Below are 19,686 nucleotides of genomic sequence, written 5' to 3' on the forward strand. Positions count from 1 at the left end.
TCCTGCAATAAACGAGAGTGGGAGACCAGAAGCTCGGTTTTGATGTTACAATCTGCTGTGTCGCTTCTCCAAGTCTTCCGACTCGGACTAACAGACTGTCACACTCCAAGAGAGGGGGATAGTTCGAGTGCAGAAGCCTTCTCTAACAGCAGCACACGCCACCTGCTGTCTGATGTTTCAGTCTCCCACAACACCTCATTCAGCGACATCGGCTAGGAGCCGGCTCGTCCACAAGGTTGCACGCCAAAGCTACAAGTCTGACATCGAGAATCCACCATCCATGGAGAACCTGTTTTGAAAACTCATGGAGAATCAGTTTGAGCTGCAATTGTCTATCATGGACTCCGACAGGAACTCGGCCACCTTGAAAAGAAAAGAGAAATTAGAAAATAAGAATAAATTGTTTCCAGTTCATCTGCAAAAAAACTCACGTGGGTCTGTAAAAACCTCTGCTGCTGCCTTTTCTAGCTCCACCCACCTGCGATATTCAGAGTGTCAACATCTCTGAAGGTCTATCTTGGGCCCAATGTATTGATGCATTTACAAAGGGTCAGCAGCTATATTTCATTCAGAGATAAATCACTAAAGACTAGCAAATCTCTACAGATGTACCATGGAGGGCATTCTTTCTTTATGGTCATCTGGTATGGAGGCAGCAATGCACAGGATTGGAAAAAAGTGCAGAGGGGTGTAAACTCAGCCAGCTCCATCATGGACACTAACCATCACACAAGGACATCTTCAAAAGGCGATGCCTCAAGAAGTTGGCATCCATCAAACAGGGTCCTTACCATCCCGGATATGTCCTCTCCTTGTTATTATCATTGGGGAGGAGTAGAGGAGTCCTATAACTCAATGTTGTAGGAACAGATTCTTCTTCCCTGCCATCAGATTTCTGAATGGTCCATGAGCACCACCTCACTGTTCTGCTCTCTTTGTACTACTTATTTATTATATAATCCTTATTATAAATTTTATGTATTGAACTGTACTGCTGCCACAAAATAACAAATTTTACAGCATTTCAGTGATAAACCTGTTTCTGATTTAATATATATAGCCTGAGAAGCCTTCAGATTCAACAGGCACGCTGAGAACAGCAAAGCTAGCTGGTTCTAGTGATGAAAAGCCATCTGGAAACACGGTATGTAGCATATTTGATTGACTATTATGAACTTTAATAGGCTTTGGTCTTTATTCTTCCAAGCTTCCTTACATAAATGATTTTTTTTAAGGCTGCTAATCATTGCTTGGAGGAGGAGAGGGGTAGCAAGATCCTTTCTTTAAGCACTGCTTCACAGAGGAGCATTTTACACATGCGAGGAGGTGAATGTTGGTCTGACTGTTAATAGAGAGTGACTCCTTTCAGTTATTTCCAATAATTTTCATTCCCTACACAGAGAAACAAAATGTTTAAATGTCAAATATTTAACCACAAACCTCTAGTGAGTATTTGTTTTTCAAGAAGTATCAGACTAAATAGGCAGGGTCTGATTAGGGATGGTCAACGTGGCTTTGTGCGTGGTAAGTCGTGTACAGACTTTTTCGAGGAGGTTACCAGGAAATTTGAAGGCAAGGCTGTGGGTGTTGTCTACACGGACTTTAGCAAGGCCTTTGATGAGGTTCCGTATGGGAGGTTCATCAAGAAGGTTCATTTGCTTGCTATTCAAGACATGGTGATATAAATTAGAATAGCCATTGGCTTTGAGGGAGAAGTCAGATAGTGGTACTAGGCAGTTGCCTCTCAAGAGGCCTGTGACTAGTGAGTGCCACAGGGATTGGTCCATTGTTTATCATCCAGATCATTGATATAGATGACAGTGTGGTAAATCGGATTAGCAAATTTGCAGATGACACCAAGATTGGGGTGTAGTGGGCAGAGTCGAAGGCTATCAAAGCTTGCAGCTGGAAAATGGACAGAAAAATGCCAGATGGAATTTAATGCAGACAAGTGTGAGCACTTGTCACACTTGTCAAACTAGGGTAGCACTTACACAGTGAATTGTAGGGCACTAAGGAACAGATAGAACAGAGGGATCTGGAATACAGATCTATAATTCTTTGAAAGTGGGATCGTAAAGAAAGCTTTTACCACATTGCCCTTCATAAATCAAAGTACTCAGTTCAGGAATTAGGGTGTTATGTTGAAGTTGTATAAGATGTTGTTGAGGCCTAATTTGGAGTATTTTGTGCAATTCTGGTCACCTCCCTGGAGAAAAGATGAAAATGAGATTGAGAAAGAGTGTAGAGAAAATTTACAAGGACGTTGCCAGACTTGAGGACCTGAGTTATAGAGAAAGATTGAAAAGGTTGGGGCTTTATTTCCCGGAGCTTAAAAGAATGAGGGGAGATTCGATACAGGTATATATAGAATTGAGGGGTATAGATAGGGTAAATGCAAGCAGGCTTTTTCCACTGAGAATCCATGTACCTATCCAGACTTTGCTTAAATGTTAAAATTGAGTTTGCAAACACCACTTATGCTGGCAGCTAGTTCCACACTCTCAAAACCCTCTCATGTTTCCCTTTCACCCTTAAGCCAAAAAGCCTGCTTGAATTTACTCTATCTATACCCCTCATAATTTTGTATACCTCTATCAAATCTCCTCAGTCTTCTGCATTCTAAGGAATAGTGTCCTAACCTATTCAAACTTCCTTCATAACTTAGATCCTCCAGATCTGGCAACATCCTTGTGAATTTTCTCTGCACTTTCTCAACCTCAATTACATTTTTCCTGTAGGCAGGTGACCAAGACTGCACACAATACTACAAATTAGACCTAACCAACGTCTTGTACAACTTCAACATAACATCCCATCTCCTGTACTCAATAGAGACCAAGAGTGCAGCCCCATTCTACAAGACTCATGCAAGAGTCTTGTATCAGCTGGATAGAATCTGCCCTTCAGCTGATGGAAGGTGCTTTCAGGCTTTTGAACCTTCTACCAAATAGAGAGGGGAGAAGAGAGAATGTCCGGGTTGGGTGGGTTTTTGATTATTTGGGCTGCTTTACTGAGGCAGTGAGATATGTGGACAGATTCTATGGAGAGACCGGTTTCTATGATGTGCTGACCTGTGTCCACAACTCTCTGCAGTTTCTTGTCACAGTCAGAGTATTTGCCATACCAAGCTGTGATGCATCTAGATAGGATGCTTTCTGAATTTAATTAATAGAACTGATGAAGTTCAAAAGTTTTTGTTAAGTTGCCACCCACACGCTTAACTACAGTGAGATAGTACAAAAAGAAATAATAGAATGCAAAGTATAGTGTTACAGAGAAAGTGCAGGTAGACAAGAAGGTGCAAGAGCGATGACGAGGTAGATTGAGAGATCAAGAGTTCATCATTATTGTACAACACAAGAATAGGAGCAGAATTGGGTCATTTGGCCAACAAGTCTGCTCTGCCATTTCATCATGGCTCATCCATTTCCCTCTCAGCCCCGATCTGCCTTCTCCCCTAATCCCTTCGTACCCTGACTAATCAAGAATCTATTAACCTCTGCCTTAAGTATAGCCAATGACTTGACCTACACAGCCTCCTGCAGCAACAAATTCCACAGATTCAACACTCTTATCGTTCAAGAAATTCCTCTTCATCTCCATTCTAAATGGATGTCCTTCTATTCTGAAACTGTGTCTTCTGGTGTTAGACCCCCGCCCCCCCCCCCCGTTCTCTCTCTCACCCCCCCCCCCCCAAAGGAAACCTCTTCTCCACAACTACTCTTATCAAGGCCTTTCACCATTTAATGGTCACCCCTCATTCTTCTGAATTCTTGTGAAGACAGGCGCAGAGCCATCAAACACTTCATATGACAAGCCATTCAATCCTGGAATCATTTTTGTGAACCTTCTTTGAACCCTCTCCAATGTTGGCACATCCTTTCTTAGATAAAGGCCCAAAGCTGGTCACAGTGCTCTAAATTAAGGCCTCAAAAATGCATTATAAAACCTCAACATTAACTCTTGGGTTTTACATTCTAGTCCTCTTGAAATGTATCTTTTGTCCGATGGAAGTTGAGGGTGGGGGAGTGGGGGAAGGAAGAATGACTGAGTGGCAGGGGTCATTACCTTGGCTTACCATGCAATATTGACCTGAGATTGCACATTAACAGGAAAAGTTAATTATGAAATATTAAATTAATCCTACCTTTTCCCAATTCCAGGTTAAAACTGCAACGTGTCTTGTTCCTCCTCCTAAGCCTGTTCGTCGGAGACTGCAGTCTGAAGAAGAACTCCGTGGTGATGCAGATGAGCTTACACAAAAAACCAGCATCATCAACACTGTTTTAGTCTCCCACTCGTCTGTTTCAAGGTGAATGGGTTCTCTTTAATTCCTCTTTCCAATGAGATAGCAGTTTCTCTGTGACTGATGCGACTAGCACTGGAAAGTCTCACCGTGTTAGATCCTGCTGTGTAAGAACTGATGAATCAGTTCAGGACTTCATTGTCTAACTCTGTTGGAGTTATTTTCTGTCCTTTCCCCTTCGTGTACCCCGACAGTTCTCTTTTGAATGCTTTTAGCCTTCTCGATGGACAGTGATCCCATTCTACAATACTTTCAAATGTGCAAACATGAGGAAATGGCTCAAGCAGACAGTTTGGTTAGCAAGGAGAAGTTGGGCTGCAAGGCCTGCTTATGTGCTGTATAACTCAATGACTAATGTTCCTCACTTAGGATTCTCCCACAGTAGTTTATATGAGATGGGGACTTGCTCGAGCAGACATTTTGGTTAGCAAGGAGAAGTTGGGGTGAATAGCCTGTTTCTGTGTTGTATTACTCAATGACTGATGTTCCTCATTTGACTTGGCATTCTCCCACAATATTTTGTATGAGATGGAGATCTCCTACTTGCTAAGCTTGTGGCTGCCAAAGCTCCGATGTCCTGTGCAGCCTTTGCTAGTGTCACATTTCAAGAGGAATGGGAGCTGAAGTTTTTGGAAAATATTTGCCCATTCTCCCTCCCTTCACTCTCACTGACCCCACTTCAAACTTTGGCTAAACACAAGAGGTACTGCAGATGCTGGATATCTTGAGCAATACACACAAAATGTCAGAGGAACTTGTTGGAGTCAGGCAGCATCTACGAAGGCAGATAAAGAGTCGACCTTTGGGCTGAGGCTCATCAGGACTGGAAAGGAAGCAGGACGTGTCAGAACAAGAATGTGGGCCGGGGGGGTGGGGGTGAAGAGGAAGGAGTGCCAGCTAGAAGGTGATAGGTGAAGCCAGGTGAGGAAGAAGGTGGGATGAAGGAAGAAGCTGGGAAGGGATAGGTAGAAGAAGTAAGATTGAAGAAGGAGGAATCTGATAGGAGTGGACCATTGACCATTGGAGAAAGGGAAGCAGGAGGGGGCACCAGAGAGAGGTGATAGGCCGGTATTGAGAACAGGTAAGAGGGGAGCCAGTGGATAGAAATAGAAAAGGGAGAGGGAGAAATTACTGGATTTTGGGGAAATTGATGTTCATGCCATCAGATTGAAAGCTACCCAGACGGAATATGAGGTGTTTCTCCTCCAACCTAAGTTTGGCCTCATTGTGGTAGTACAGGAGGCCATGGACTGGCATGACAGAATGGAAATAGGAAGTTGAATTGTAATGCATTTACTGGGAGATCCTGCCTTTACTGCCACAACACCTCATATTCCTCCAGCATTTTGTGACGTCTTGGCTAAATGTTACCCAGCCTGATTTTCAAAGTATGCTCAGCCAATAACCCAGTTGCAATTCAGTGTATTTGAGTAAAAAGTGGGGTTGGTTAATGGGGGAAGTTGAAAGTGCCAAAGCTCTGACCTAATAACTTGAATCACAAGGTCAGAATAGAAAAATTTCTGACATTGAAGGGTGTTTCTTGCTTTGGGGCAGTGTTTATTTTGTTATACTTAATCCATTGGACAATTAAAATACACGAGTAGAATTAAGCCATTTGACCCATCGAGTCTATTCATTATTTTACAGTACAGCACAGGACAGGCCCTTCAGCCCACAACGTTGTGCCAAACCAGTTAAAAAGAATCCACCTTAATACTCATTTTTGAGACTCAACACTTGCTCCTCCTTGATCTCTAAACACCCTAACCATGTTAATGCACTCTGCACTGATCTCCTAATCCTCCATGTCCTTTTCCTTGGTAAATACTGGATTAAGATGCTCATTAAGGACCTCACTCAGATTCAAGCAAATGTTTCCCCTTTTTATCCTAGAGTGGACCTACCCTCTCCCTTCTTATCCTCTTGCTCTTGATGTGTGTATAGAATGCCTTTCAATCCCATTCTCCTGCAAGTTCTTCCCATAACCCTTAACCCTCTTACTAGTCAGACAGACAGACATACTTTATCGATCCCGAGGGAAATTGTTACAGTCACACCAACCAAGAATAGTGTAGAAATATAGCAATATAAAACCATAAATAATTAAATAATAAGAAGTACCTATCGATTCCTGCCTTAGTTATACCCAATGACCAGGCTTCCTCAGCTGTCCTACAGCAATGGATACTTCAGATTCATCCCTCCCCACCCCTTTGGCTGAAGGAATCCCTCTGGGGGTGGGGTGGCATGGTACTGTAGTGGTTATCAGAACACCTTACGGTACAGTGACCCAGGTTCAATCTCCCCTCCTGCTTATAAGGAGTCCAAGTGACCAGATGGGTTTCAGAGTGCTCCAGTTTCCTCCCACGGACTAAAGATGTACCAGTTTGTAGGTTAATAAGTCATTGTAAATTATGTCGTCATTAGGCCAGGATTAAATCAGCGGATTGCTGGGCAGCGCAACTCAAAAGGTCTATTCTGTGCTATATCTCAATAAATAAATACCAGTTTTGAAGTGGCGCCCTTAGATCCTAGAGTCTGTCCCTAATGGAAACATCTATTCTACCCAGGTCTTTTGTATTTGATAGGTTTCAATGAGATTACGCCAAGTACAGCCTCAGTGCAATCAAATGTGCCTCACATATGAAGCTTTCATTTCTGGGATCATTCTTGCAAACCACCTCTGCACCCTCTCCAGGGCCAGCTCGTCCTTCCCTTGGTATGAGACCAAAATAAAGGCCATCATGACTTGGACACAGTCAAATTGCAGGCTCATTGGACTGGAAGGGCCTGCTGCAATGCTGTTATTTAAAAAAATAAAAACTATGCTATTGATATTTCCCCCCACACAGACTTGCAGGCACCTAAAATATTTTAGATCCTGGAGCTAAATTGAGGCCACACTGGGTAGCTGGGTGAAAGTGAGCAATTTGTATCAGACATTGCAAGTCTGTGAGCTACTTCCTTGTTCACTATATGGGTATCCAAAGTAAACTGCTGAAGAAACAATGGAGTTGGCACACTAACGTCTTATTTCATTTTAGGTCAGTTGGCAAAGATAAAAAGTCGGTTCAGGCTTCGATCAGAAGAAATAAGGAAACTAACACAGTGCTAGGCAGGCTCAACAGTGAATTACAGCAACAACTGAAGGTAGGTGAAGACGAAGAAAGTGCTGTCTGCCTTCAGATAATTTCCCAATAGGTGGTGCTGCTAAAGGCCAACAGTGCAACAGAGATCATCCCATCAGCTTGGCACTGTAAAGAGTTTAGTAACTAAACCATTTGTTACAAAGACTGCAGGACTATTTTATTAGTTTAGTCAATCTGTTGCATGCTTCCTCACAGAACGTGCCTTAGTGGAATGGAAAAATCTGGGGGTTGACACACCATATAATAAGCATGTCATTTCTATGATTTAAAATATATAACCATTAACTTATTTTACAGAATTAACCCTTAAAGGTGTCACACATACATGCCATCAAAGTTCAGAGTAATTATATTATCAAAGTGTGTGTGTGTATATATATATAATCTCTCTATACACATACATACAGACACACACACACACACACCCCTGAGATTCATTTTCTTGCAGGTGTTCACAGTAAATAGAAGAAATACAATAGAATCAAAGACCACACAAAATAGGATGGACAATGTGCAAAATAGAAAAAAACTGCAAACACAAAAAGAGCAAAGTAAATAACAAGTAAGCAATAAATACTGAGAACATGAGTTGTAGAGTCCTTGAAAGTGGGTCTGGTGGTTGTGGAATCAGTTCAGAGTTGGAGTTATAAAATGACATTTAATATTTTAACCCCCACCATCACCAATACATTTGTTCAGCTTGCATTCATGTAATCATAGCACTCAGTTAATATATCCACAGCTCAAAAGTGACATTAAATACTAAACACGAGGTTCTGTAGACGTTGGAAATTCAGAACAGCACACAGAAAAATGCTGTATTAACTTAGCAAGTCAGACAACATCTGTGGTGAGGGAAATAAACAGTCAACCTGATTCTGATCTGAAACATTAATTGTTTAGTCCCCTCCGTGGTACTGCCTAGCCTGCTGAGTTCCTCCAGCATTTTGTGTCTAACATTAAATGATGATTTGGTCAAAAGCTCTGCAGTTAGTCATTAATGTCAAGTGATTCAAAGGGCAAGTGGTATCAGTTTTGGGAAATTGGGAGAAAATGTAGAAAATTAATACCTTCTGCTTCAGACTGAAAGATATTCAGTTCTGTTTGGCAGAATTCAACCCAAGTTCAAAAGAAAGTTTGGCTAAGAGAGAAGTACTCTGTAAACCACAAGAGAGGAGAAATGCCATTGGATTTCTAGGCCGTATCTCTAAACCTGTCTAGAAAAATATAAGGCAATTTACAATTCATAATCTGGAAAGCCCTATTTTCAGAATCTCTAACTGACTTTCAAATTTTTCAGAATAATCTAAAACTGATTTACCACTACAGAATCTGTTCCAAGGTATAGGGTCCAATCAGGTGAAGATATGCAGATGCTGGAATTCCAAGCAACGCACACAAAATGCTGGAGAAATTCAGCAGGCCAGGCAGCATCTATGAAAAACTGTACAATCAACATTTTGGGCTGAAACCCTTCATCAGGACTGCAGAGAAAAAGATGAATCAGAGTAAGAAGATGGACGGAGGGGAGGAAGAAACATGAAGTGATAGGTGAACCGGGGGGGGGGGGGGGGGGTGAAGTAAAGAGCTGGGAAGTTGGTGAAAGATAGAGGCCTGGAAAAGGGGGGGGGGAATCTGATAGGAGAGGACAGAAGGCCATGGAAGAAAGAAAAAGGGAAGGAGCACTGTACCTCCTTTTCTCCTTACCAGGCCATCGCCTCCCTCTGGTGCTTCTCCCCTTATTTCTTTCTTCCATGGCCTTTTGTCCTCTACCATCAGATTCCCACTTCTCCAGCCCTATATCTCTTTCACTAATTAACTTCCCACCCAGCTCCTTTCTCTCCAAACCTTATGAAGGTTCTCTTCCCAAAGTGTTGACAGTACACTTTTCCATAGATGCTGCCTGGCCTGCTGAGTTTCTCCAGCATTTTTTTGTGTTTGGCTTGGATTTGCAGCTTCCCCATAATTTTCTCTTGTTTGTAACTGGAGCCTATACCTTGGAACAGATTCTGTAGTGGTACTTCATTTTAAAAGATCAGGCTGTAGAGGTATAGGCTTCTTGCTCAGGCGGTACAATGGGCATGCCTTCTGTACTTCATTTAAAAATCAGACTCCTAAACCAGCGGGGGATAACTTCACTCGCCGCAACACTGAACTAAATCCACCAGGCCTCACAGCTCATGTTCTCAGTATTATTTATTTACTTCTCATTATTTATGCAATTTGCACATTGTCAGTCTTTGTTTATGTATAGTTTTTAAAAATTCTATTGTATTTCCTTAATTTCCCATAAATTCTACTGAATCTCAAGGTTAGTTTATGGTGACATATACTTCCTTTGATAATAAATTTCCTTTGACTTTTACTCATACTCTCTCAATATTACCTTTTAATTATCCAGGATTCACATGGCAAAGTGGAGTCTGTGAGTTAAGCTCCAATTCAGAGATTTGAGTGTGTTTTAAATTGTGTTTTTGGGGTGAATTATGGGTTATTTGCAAGATCAAGGGCAAGAGCATCCTAAGGGAAAATATGAGTGCATTTAACCAAGACTTGTTCCCTTTCTCTTGTCTTCCTTCCGACTGGCTTGTAGGATGTGCTTGAGGAGAGAATCTCTCTGGAGGTGCAGTTGGAGCAGCTACGACCATTCTCACACTTGTAACACAGGAGCTTCCCTGGCCATGTGGACGAAATGAAAAGGTCATGTTTGGTGCCGATGTGCCACTGGATCCTAACTACTCCTGCAGGCAGCTTTCCCTCTGCTCAGCTTCGTGGGTCTACTATGCAGTGATAGTTTTCCATGGTTCATTTCATAGAGCCACTCACTTGGAATGTGGGTGTCATTTGTTTGAAAAGAGGGAGAAAGAAGATGAGGGGGCTGTAACGATGGTGAATATTCAGCTCCTGGGGGCGAGGTATAGAGGCAAGTAAAATAGTATTGGATTCTACAGAGCAGTGAAATATACAATTCCCCTACCCATCTTCCCCATCCCACTCCCCTTCAGACTGGTCATCAATTCGGCCGGGAGAAATGGCTTGCCAATGAGAGTTTTTAAAGTAAGTTAAGTATGCCCGTTGAATCCTTGAACCACCCTGGTTGAAGGAGGAAAGCTGCCAGAGTGTTTCAGCATTTGAAGCTCTGTGTTCATTCAGCTGCCGTCAAGTGGCTTATAATTACTTTGGTAAAATAGTGAGACGTGATGGAAGAGCTACAGTGTGCTAGAGTGGATATATATTTCCCTGTATCAGTGTTGGAAGGAGTGTCTCAGTGCTTCTCTGCTACTCCTGAACTGTGTAGCTGTCCTTTTGGGTGAGGCTGCTTTCTGTCTGTGCAGCTTCAGTTAAAAAGGGGGCTTCCTTTCTGGCCATTCAAAGAAACTTCTTTAAATGTTTCTGATTGCATTACTACAGCAGAACACTAAAGATTGTCCCTAACCATTTGGAGCGACCTTGGGTGGTGGTGTAGGGGTTTGGTTGGAGATAAGTAATGAAATATTTTGCACTACTGAGTATGAGTGTATTCATGCATTTCTAATTAGGGTTCAAAACCACTTTTTTAAATTGGATGGTGTAAAGCATAATATATGTTTGGAGTCGGGGTGAGAATGTAGATACCACCACTAAAGATTTTTGTTTGAAATATAAATTTAAGCTAGTGAATTGTGAAGGACCACCAGCCAGTTTATTGATGCCAAAGCAGTCAGTCTGTTTGAGCATGTCAAGAAGATTGTGGTGAGCTGACTTTTGTTTTAATACTGAGTGCACTGGACTCGTTAATAAAGCTGCCGTGTGGCCATACCCCGTTTGTTCTGTTGTAAACATTCACATGGGGAAATAACTGTGGCATATACCACAAATGTGGGTATGGATTTGGGAGGGGTGCGTGTGTGAGAGTGTGTGTATACAAACACCATTTACTTGGAGCAAATCAGTGTGCAGTCCATGCGAGTAGTGCATTAAACAGGTGAATCTATACTCTCTCCCCTCCAGCCTCCACACTCACTGCAAGTGACAGTGTGTCGGACTTGTTGAGATCATTGTGACTTAGGGAAGAAAACGTTACTGTTTGTGTGTAAGTTACTGCTTTGCGGTTCTGTGATGTCTCAGCACGATTCTGTCTGAATGCTAATGACCAACTTCTACTCACTGCGTTTTTATTCCACCCACAGAGCATTCAGAGTACTAATACAGTCTACCACCTCCCTGATACAGCTATGCTCTTCAAATCTAATACTCAGAAATTAATTGAAGATTGTACAGAACTAGAGAATTTTTCTTTAAATTATTATGCAAGGAGCAAGATTTTATGATTGCCTTCATTGTTCAGTATTCTAAGGATTAGTGTGATTGCAGTTTCTTATCTCTGTATGTTTTCTTTAAAGAGAGGAAGATTCCTTTCAATTTGGGACTATTTTTGATTTCTGCAACTTCAAGCCTTACTGTTCTGGCTTTATAGTTTGATGGATGGGGATGTTCATACAGACAGGGAGAAGGGAGGGTGCTTTCCATTTTCATCCAACGAGAGCCACCTTGCTATTCAGGTCAATGTACTGTATAGGCGAATGATGTAAATTGTATGATAAACACTTTTGGATTTTGTATGTAAATTTACATTAAAGTGCTGACTAACAGCAAATCTATTTAATTGCTTATTTTGGCTCTGGGGTCTTAGGTGTTAAAGTGCATGGATGTGTCTTGGCAGAGCAAAGTAGCAACTGTGATTTTTACACAAATAAAACAGCACAATATTTTATCTGACACCTGCTCGATTCACCATTTGTTTACTGTTTCCTCAAATTCAGATCCCAAAAAGAATTTCTAATAATTGTGATATTTATGGATGAGGCCTGTTTTTTAAAAAAAAAAGCAGCAGGGATTGAAATCCTGGAATTTGCGTTTTTTTTAAATATTACTGCAGCCCTTATTGTGTGAAGTTGGAAGTCCACCACACAACTCTTCATCTTTTGTCATAAACAAGCTTAAAGGTTAGTGCCATTTGTCGCATTGAAACTGACAACGATGTATGTCATTTGCATCAAATCAAATCAGTGGGCACTGTGCTGGGGCCAGCTCATTAGTGTCACCATGCTGTCTGTGCCAACTTAGCATGCCCACAACTTACTAACCCTAACCCTTTGGAATGTGGGAGGAAACTGGAGCACGTGGAGAAAACCCACACGGTCATGGGAAGAACCTACAAACTACAGCAGCGGGAATTGCACCCCGATTGTGCAGCTAAAGCTCTGGTTCCATGTTGGAGAAGTGCATTTGGCTCAACTCTTATTACAAGAAACCTTTATACAAATTACTTCAGTTCAAGGGGACTCACACTACCCATTAGAGATCAGGTGTAAACTGGCTTTGTAAATCTCCCCAACCAATAGTGTACAACAAAAGATTAAGTATAAATACTAGAGATTCTGCAGATGCTGGAAATCCGGAGCAACACATAAAGTACTGGAGGAACTCAAAAGGTCAGGCAGTATCTATCCATGGAGGAGAATAAATAGACAATGTTTCAGTCTAAGCTCCTTCCAGAACTTACGAAAGGTTCAAAACACTAGGTAATGATATGAATCGAGAAGATTATAAGGCTATTAGGAAGGAGCTTAAGAATGAAATTAGGAGAGCCACAAAGGGCCATGAGAAGGCCTTGGCGGACAAGATTAAGGCAAACCCCAAGGCTTTCTACAAGTATGTGAAGAGCAAGAGGATAAGACATGAGAGAATAGGACCAATCAAGTGTGACATTGGAAAAGTGTATGGAAGTGGACAAAATAGAAGAGGTACTTAATGAAAGAGGATGTGCTGGAGCTTTTGGAAAGCATCAAGTTGGATAAGTCACCGGGACCAGATAGGATGTACCCCAGGCTACTGTGGGAAGCAAAGGAGGAGATTGCTGAGTCTCTGGCAATGATCTTTGCATTATCAATGAGGACAGGAGAGGTTCCAGAGGATTGGAGGGTTGAGGATGGTGTTCCCTTATTCAAGAAAGGAGTAGAGATAAACCAGGAAATTATAAGCCAGTGAGTCTTACTTCAGTGGTTGGTAAGTTGATGGATAAGATCCTGAGAGGCAGAATTTATGAACATTTGAAGAGGCATAATATAATTAGGAATACCCAGCATAGCTTTGTCAAAGGCAGGTCATGCTTTACAAGCCTGATTTAATTTTTTGAAGATGTGACTAAGCACATAAGGTAGAGCTGCAGAAGAAGTGTATATGGATTTTAGTAAGGCATTTGATAAGGTACCCCATGCAAGGCTTATTGAGAAAGTAAGGAGGCATGGGATCCGAGGGGACATTGCTTTGTGGATCCATAACTGGCTTGCCCACAGAAGGTGAAGAGTGGTTGTAGACGGGTCATATTCTGCATGGCCAGTGACCAGTGGTGTGCCTCAGGGATCTGTTCTGGGACCCCTACTCTTTGTGATTTTCATAAATGGCCTGGATGAGGAAGTGGAGGGATGGGTTAGTAAATTTGCTGATGACACAAAGGTTGGGGGTGTTGTGGATGGTGTGCACGCCTGCCAGTGGTTACAGTGGGATATCTATAGGATGCAAAATTGGGCTGAGAAGTGGCAGATGGAGTTCAACCCAGATAAGTATGAGGTGGTTCATTTTGGCAGAATATAGCATTAATAGCAAGACTCTTGGCAGTGTGGAGGATCAGAGGGATCTTGGGGTCCGAGTCCATAGGACACTCAAAGCTGCTGCGTAGGTTGACTCTGTGGTTACGGTGCATTGGCCTTCATCAATTATGGGATTGAGTTTAAGAGCTGAGAGGTAATGTTGCAGCTATAAAGGACCCTGGTCAGACCCCACTTGGAGTACTGTTCTCAATTCTAGTCATCTCACTACAGGAAGGATGTGAAGACTATAGAAAGGGTGCAGAGGAGTTTTACGAAGATGTTGCCTGGATTGGGGAGCATGCCTTATGAGAAAAGGTTGAGTGAATTTGGCCTTTTCTCCTTGGAGCAACGGAGGATGAGAGGTGACTTGATATGGATGTACAAGATAACGAGAGACTTTGATCGTGTGGATAGTCAGAGGCTTTTCCCCAGGGCTGAAATGGCTAGCACGAGAGGGCATAGTTTTAAGGTGCTTGGAAGTAAGTAGAGAGGAGATGGCAAGAGGTAAGTTTTTTTACATAGAGAGTGGTGAGTGCGTGGAATAGACTGCTGACGGCGGTGGAGGAGGCAGAAACGATAGGGTCTTTTAAGAGACTCCTGGATGGCTACATGGAGCTTAGAAAAATAGAAGGCTATGGGTAAAGCCTCCGGTCCCAAAACATTTGACTATTCATACATTTCCATAGATGCTGCCTGACCTGCTGAGTTCCAGCATTTTGTGTGTGTTGCTGAAGGGTAAAATACTAACTTGTAATGAAAAGGTAAATCCTGGGCATCTTTTTTGAGATACCTCAAAGCAGACATGAAATTTGTTGTTTGCATCAAATCAAATCAGTGAGGATTGTGCTGGGCAGCCCACGAGTGTTGTCATGTTTCTGGCTCCATCATAGCACGCACGCAACCTATTAACCCTAACCTGAGTGTCTTTGGAAATGTAAGTAACTAAAGAAAATCTACGCGGTTCTTGACTGAAGTCACAGATACGAATTGGTAGTAGTCTGGTATATCCACACAAAACTGAACTTGCCCTTCCAGTTCTGCTCAAGTCACTGGTGTTACATCCGTGGCCCCCTCCTTTTTGAGAATCGCAAGATCTCTATTAAGTCAGTTCAGGAGACCCAGGAAATGAGAGAAAGACATGCAGAATCCACAAAGAGTTTGGAATGTGTCCTGGCCTCTGAAAGGCAGAACCATTGATAACGGCTATTGACTCTTGGAGACAGAATTGTGTATTGAATACTGTATGTTGCATCAAAGCCCCCAGGCAATGAACCGAGGGGGAGTTGGTGGAGGGATTGCATCATCCCAACCTGACTGACATCTGAGACCCTGTGAGTCAGGACAAAAGAGGGTCTGGGGAACAGCCCCTTCAGACGCACCAGAAGAAACGCTAGAACACCTGTAACAGCGTAATAGCGAAACCCAGTGGAAAAGCCCACGTGCGTCCTTTTCCATTTGCCTCGGAATTGGTGGGCCTTTACCACGGAAGCACGGCTTTAGCTAAACACAAAGGGGAAATCAGTTCCCCAACGACTCTCGAAGGATTGACATCATAAAAGGAATGGGCAAGTTAAACCTCCGTCTTTCTCTCCAACCAAAAAGCTGCAGCTTGAATGAACTTGAGTGACTTTTATATTTCCATTGGACAATACATTATCCCCTAGATAACGATAGAGCTATTCCTTATCGATTATCATTATACCCGCGCTTTTAGATTTAGTATTGACGACGTATATTATCTGTATGTTTGCATTGATATTATTTTTGTGTATTTTTATCAATAAATACTGTTATAAATACTGTTAAAAATAGTACCATCAGACTTCAGAAGACCTCTCTATCTTTGCTGGTTAGTGACCCAGTTACGGGGTACGTAACACTGGAAACCAACGAAATTTGCAAGCAAATGTAAACCTAGTCATCTGAAATTGTTGCTGGCAACAGTGTACAGTTCCCAATACAGATTAAAGATATTCATCAGGTGTACATCAAAACATGATGAAAGTGCTGTTTGTGTTGAGAATGTGCTGGGTGTAGCCCACAACTCTCTAACCCTGTTACATCTTTTGTAATGTGGGAGGAAAGCAGGAAACCATAGGGAGCGTACATAGGAGAGCGTACAAAAACACACATTAAAAACTTACGGGTTTCTGATTTTATGAAAGATCTCAGAATTACAAAAAATATATATATACTACAAAGAATTCCAACCACAGGTACAATCTTGTGCAGAAACCAAAGGTTGATAAATTAATTTTTTGTTCTGTCATTCCCAACAATCCCCAGTGCTTTCTAATACTTTGCTGCTGGTCGATTTATTTATATATGGTAATTTTCAGATACTTCAGTTGGGATAAAGTACTGTAGTTCACACAGTTGGTCTAAAATCTTCTGGGGACAGAGATCCCAGATACCTAAATGCTGTGAGAGCCAATTCTGAATACATGAATATCCCAACAATTGATTGTTCAGCTATATCTATGACTACATTTGATGTGCTAAGTGACATTATCAGTCTGGTCTGCAAACATCCTTGAACTAATTGACTTGGCCTGTTTTGCTTGGTTGGCTAATATAACCCGTTGTCTTATGTTTGGCTGATGCAGACAAGGATGTCTCATTGTCACTTTGCAAGCCACATCTCTCAGCAGCCTGTGTTGTTTGCAAAACTATCCTTTTAACTTACTTGCAATTTACATGAAGGACTTAAAACTGGTTCTTGTTTACAACAAGCTGAGCAAGGAATATTTGCGAGAAGGAATTCTTTATCACCAACATTTCTGACCCTTTGGAAAAGTTATGCTGCTGCACTAGAAAGCTGAGTTAGCCTTTTGGACCCTGGAAAGTGAATATCCATCACTGTTGGAAGATGTGTGTGGACTTGGCGTGCTCATTGCAAGCCAACGAAGTCAAAAGCTTTTCTTCCCTGTGGATAAAAGATGAAGATTAAAGATTACAAACAAGAAAATTTGCAGATGTTGGAAGTCAAAGCAACACACACAAAATGTTGGAGGAACTCAGCAGGCCAGGCTGCATCTATGGAAAAGAGTTAACAGCCAATGTTTTGGGCTGAGATCCTTCATCGGGTCATGAGTTCTGCCGAGTTCCTCCAGCATTTATATTTGAACATTACAGATCAGTTTTTCGTCACATGTACATCAAACCACAAGCGTGAACTGCATTGTTTGCATCGATTGGGGGGGTTGTGCTAGGGGTAGCCCACTAGTGTCATGCTCTGCCATCAATATAGCATACCCACAACTCTAACTCACATATATCTTTGGAACATGGAAGGTAATCACAGCAGCCAGAAGGAACCCACCTTGTCACAGGGAGAACTCCATACAGACAGCAGCAGGAATTGAACCTCGATCTTACAGTGTAACACTAAACATTGTGTTTTTCTGCCACCCCTAGTTTTACTACATAAATGTTATAAGTGGTAACTGATGTTCCTGAATTCTGAAACTGAAGTTTTAAAAGAACCAGTGATCTTAGCTTATGGATAAAACAGCGCAATATACTGTAAATATGAAACACAGGACTTAATTTAATGGAACAATTTAGCAAATATACCAGTTGGATCAAATACAAGACCCATGCCAGAGAAGCAATTAAAATTGTTGCAAATAATTAACATTAGAAGACCAAAATGTATTGGGGGAAATGGTTGATGCAGGTTCAATTGCAACATTTAATTATTTAGAGATACAGTACAGAATAGGGCCTTCCAACCCTTCTTAACCTACCACCAAACAGCAACCCCCCAAATTTAACCCTAAACTAATCACGGGACAGTTTACACAATGACCAGTTAACCTACTAACTGGTACAACTTTGAATTGTAGGAGGAGACCAGAAAATTAGAGAAGTTTGGATAAGTACATGGATGAGAAGGACAGAGGAGACATAAGGAGTATGTGCAAGTCAATGGAACTAGGTTGACTTTCAACCCCATTCTCCTGCCTTCTCCCCATAACCTTTTACAAATCGAGAACCTATCAACCTCCACTTTAATTGCACCCAGAGACCTGGCTTCCACAGATTCACCATCTCCTGGGTAAAGAAATCCTCCCTCTTCTCTGTTCTAAATGGATGTCCCTCTATTTTGAGGCCTTCTGGTCTTAGACTCCTCCGCCAAAGGAAACATTCTCTTCATATCCACTCTAGGCCTTTCAATGAGATTACTTCCCCCCCCCCCCCCAGCCTCATTCTTCTAGATTCCAGTGAGTACAGTCCCCAAGCCTTTAATCACTGCTCAAATGTCATTCAACTTTTCAAGAAGAGTAAAAGGAAATTATAGATCTGTTAGTGTGGCCTCGGTGTTTGGGAAGATGTTGAAGTTGATTATTAAGGATGTGGTTTCAGGGTACTTGGAGACACATAAAATAGGCTGCAGACAGCATGCTGTAAGGGAAAATCTTACCTGACAAAGCTGTTGGAATTCTGTGAAGAATTAACAAGTAGGATAGACACAGGAGAATTGGTGGATGTTCTGTACTTGGATTTTCAGAAGGCTTTTGACTAAATGCCACACATGAAGCCGCTTAACAAGTTAAGAGCCTATGCTATTACAGGAAAGATAACAGCATGGATAAAGCATTGGCTGATTGGCAGGTGGGAAAAAGTGGGACTAAAGCAAACCTGTTCTGGTCGGCTGCCAGTCACTAGAGGTGTTTCACAGGGGTTTGTGTTGGGACTGTTTCTTTTTACATTACCGATATGTTAATGATTTGGATGATAGAATTAATCGTTTGTGGCCAAGTTTGCAGACAATATGAAGATAGGTGAAGAGGCAGGTAGTTTTGAGGAAGCAGAGAAGCTACAGAAGGACTTAGATGAGAAGAATGGGCAGAGAAGTGGCAGATGGAAGCAAATGGACATGTACTTTGGTGGAAGAAATAAATGCATACACTATTTTCTAAACGGAAAGAAAACTCAAAACCTGAGGTGCAAAATGATTTGGGAGTCCTCATGTTAATTTGCAAGTTTAGTCAGTGGTGAAGAAGACAAATACAATGTTAACATTCATTTTGAGAACACTAGAATATAAAAGTAAGGGTGTAATGTTCAGCTTTATAACACACTAGTGAGGCCTCATTTGGAGTACTGCAAGCAGTTTTAAGCCCCTTATCTAAGAAAGGATGTGCTGACATTGGAGAGGGTTCAGAGGAAGTCCACAAGAATGATTCCAGGAATGAATAGATTAGCATATGAAGAGTGTTTGATGGCTCACTAGAATTCAGAAGAATGAAAGGGGATCTCATAGAAAGTGTTCAAATGTTGAAAGACCTCAACAGAGTGGATGTGGAGAGGATGTTTCCTATGGTGGGGGAGTCTAAAACCAGAGAACACAGCCTCAGAGGAGAGGGACGTCCATTTGGAACAGAGATGAGGATGAATTCCTTTAGCCCAAGAGTGCTGAATCTGTGGAATTCATTGGTACAGGCAATTGTGAAGGCCAAATCATTGAGTATATTTAAGGCAGAGGTTGATAAGATTCTTGTTTAGTCAGTGCATGAGGGGATATGGGCTGAAAGGGGAAATGGATCAGCCATGATGTAATGGCAGAACAGACGCAATGGGCAAATAGCTC

The 19,686-nt window shown here is 41.9% G+C and overlaps 2 protein-coding genes across 19 annotated transcripts in view; one reads left to right on the forward strand and one right to left on the reverse strand.

The window, feature by feature from the left end:
* Window positions 1-12,216, forward strand: part of reps1 (RALBP1 associated Eps domain containing 1) — a 120,879-nt gene extending 108,663 nt beyond the window's left edge. For all 14 annotated transcript variants that reach the window (XM_059986646.1, XM_059986647.1, XM_059986650.1 and 11 more), the window contains 4 exons: window positions 1,061-1,144; window positions 4,167-4,315; window positions 7,354-7,459; window positions 10,052-12,216. In XM_059986646.1, coding sequence (XP_059842629.1) covers window positions 1,061-1,144; window positions 4,167-4,315; window positions 7,354-7,459; window positions 10,052-10,120 — 408 coding nt within the window. In that variant the 3' untranslated portion in view covers window positions 10,121-12,216. The remainder of the gene's footprint in view (window positions 1-1,060; window positions 1,145-4,166; window positions 4,316-7,353; window positions 7,460-10,051) is intronic.
* Window positions 12,217-16,238: 4,022 nt separating this feature from the next.
* LOC132403272 (epithelial cell-transforming sequence 2 oncogene-like) overlaps window positions 16,239-19,686 on the reverse strand; it is a 120,030-nt gene continuing 116,582 nt past the window's right edge. For all 5 annotated transcript variants that reach the window (XR_009515229.1, XM_059986694.1, XM_059986695.1 and 2 more), the window contains one exon: window positions 16,239-17,016. The gene's annotated coding sequence lies outside the window, so the exon portion shown is untranslated. The remainder of the gene's footprint in view (window positions 17,017-19,686) is intronic.

The sequence above is a fragment of the Hypanus sabinus genome, chromosome 12 (assembly GCF_030144855.1).
Source record: "Hypanus sabinus isolate sHypSab1 chromosome 12, sHypSab1.hap1, whole genome shotgun sequence".
NCBI classification, from domain to species: domain Eukaryota; kingdom Metazoa; phylum Chordata; class Chondrichthyes; order Myliobatiformes; family Dasyatidae; genus Hypanus; species Hypanus sabinus.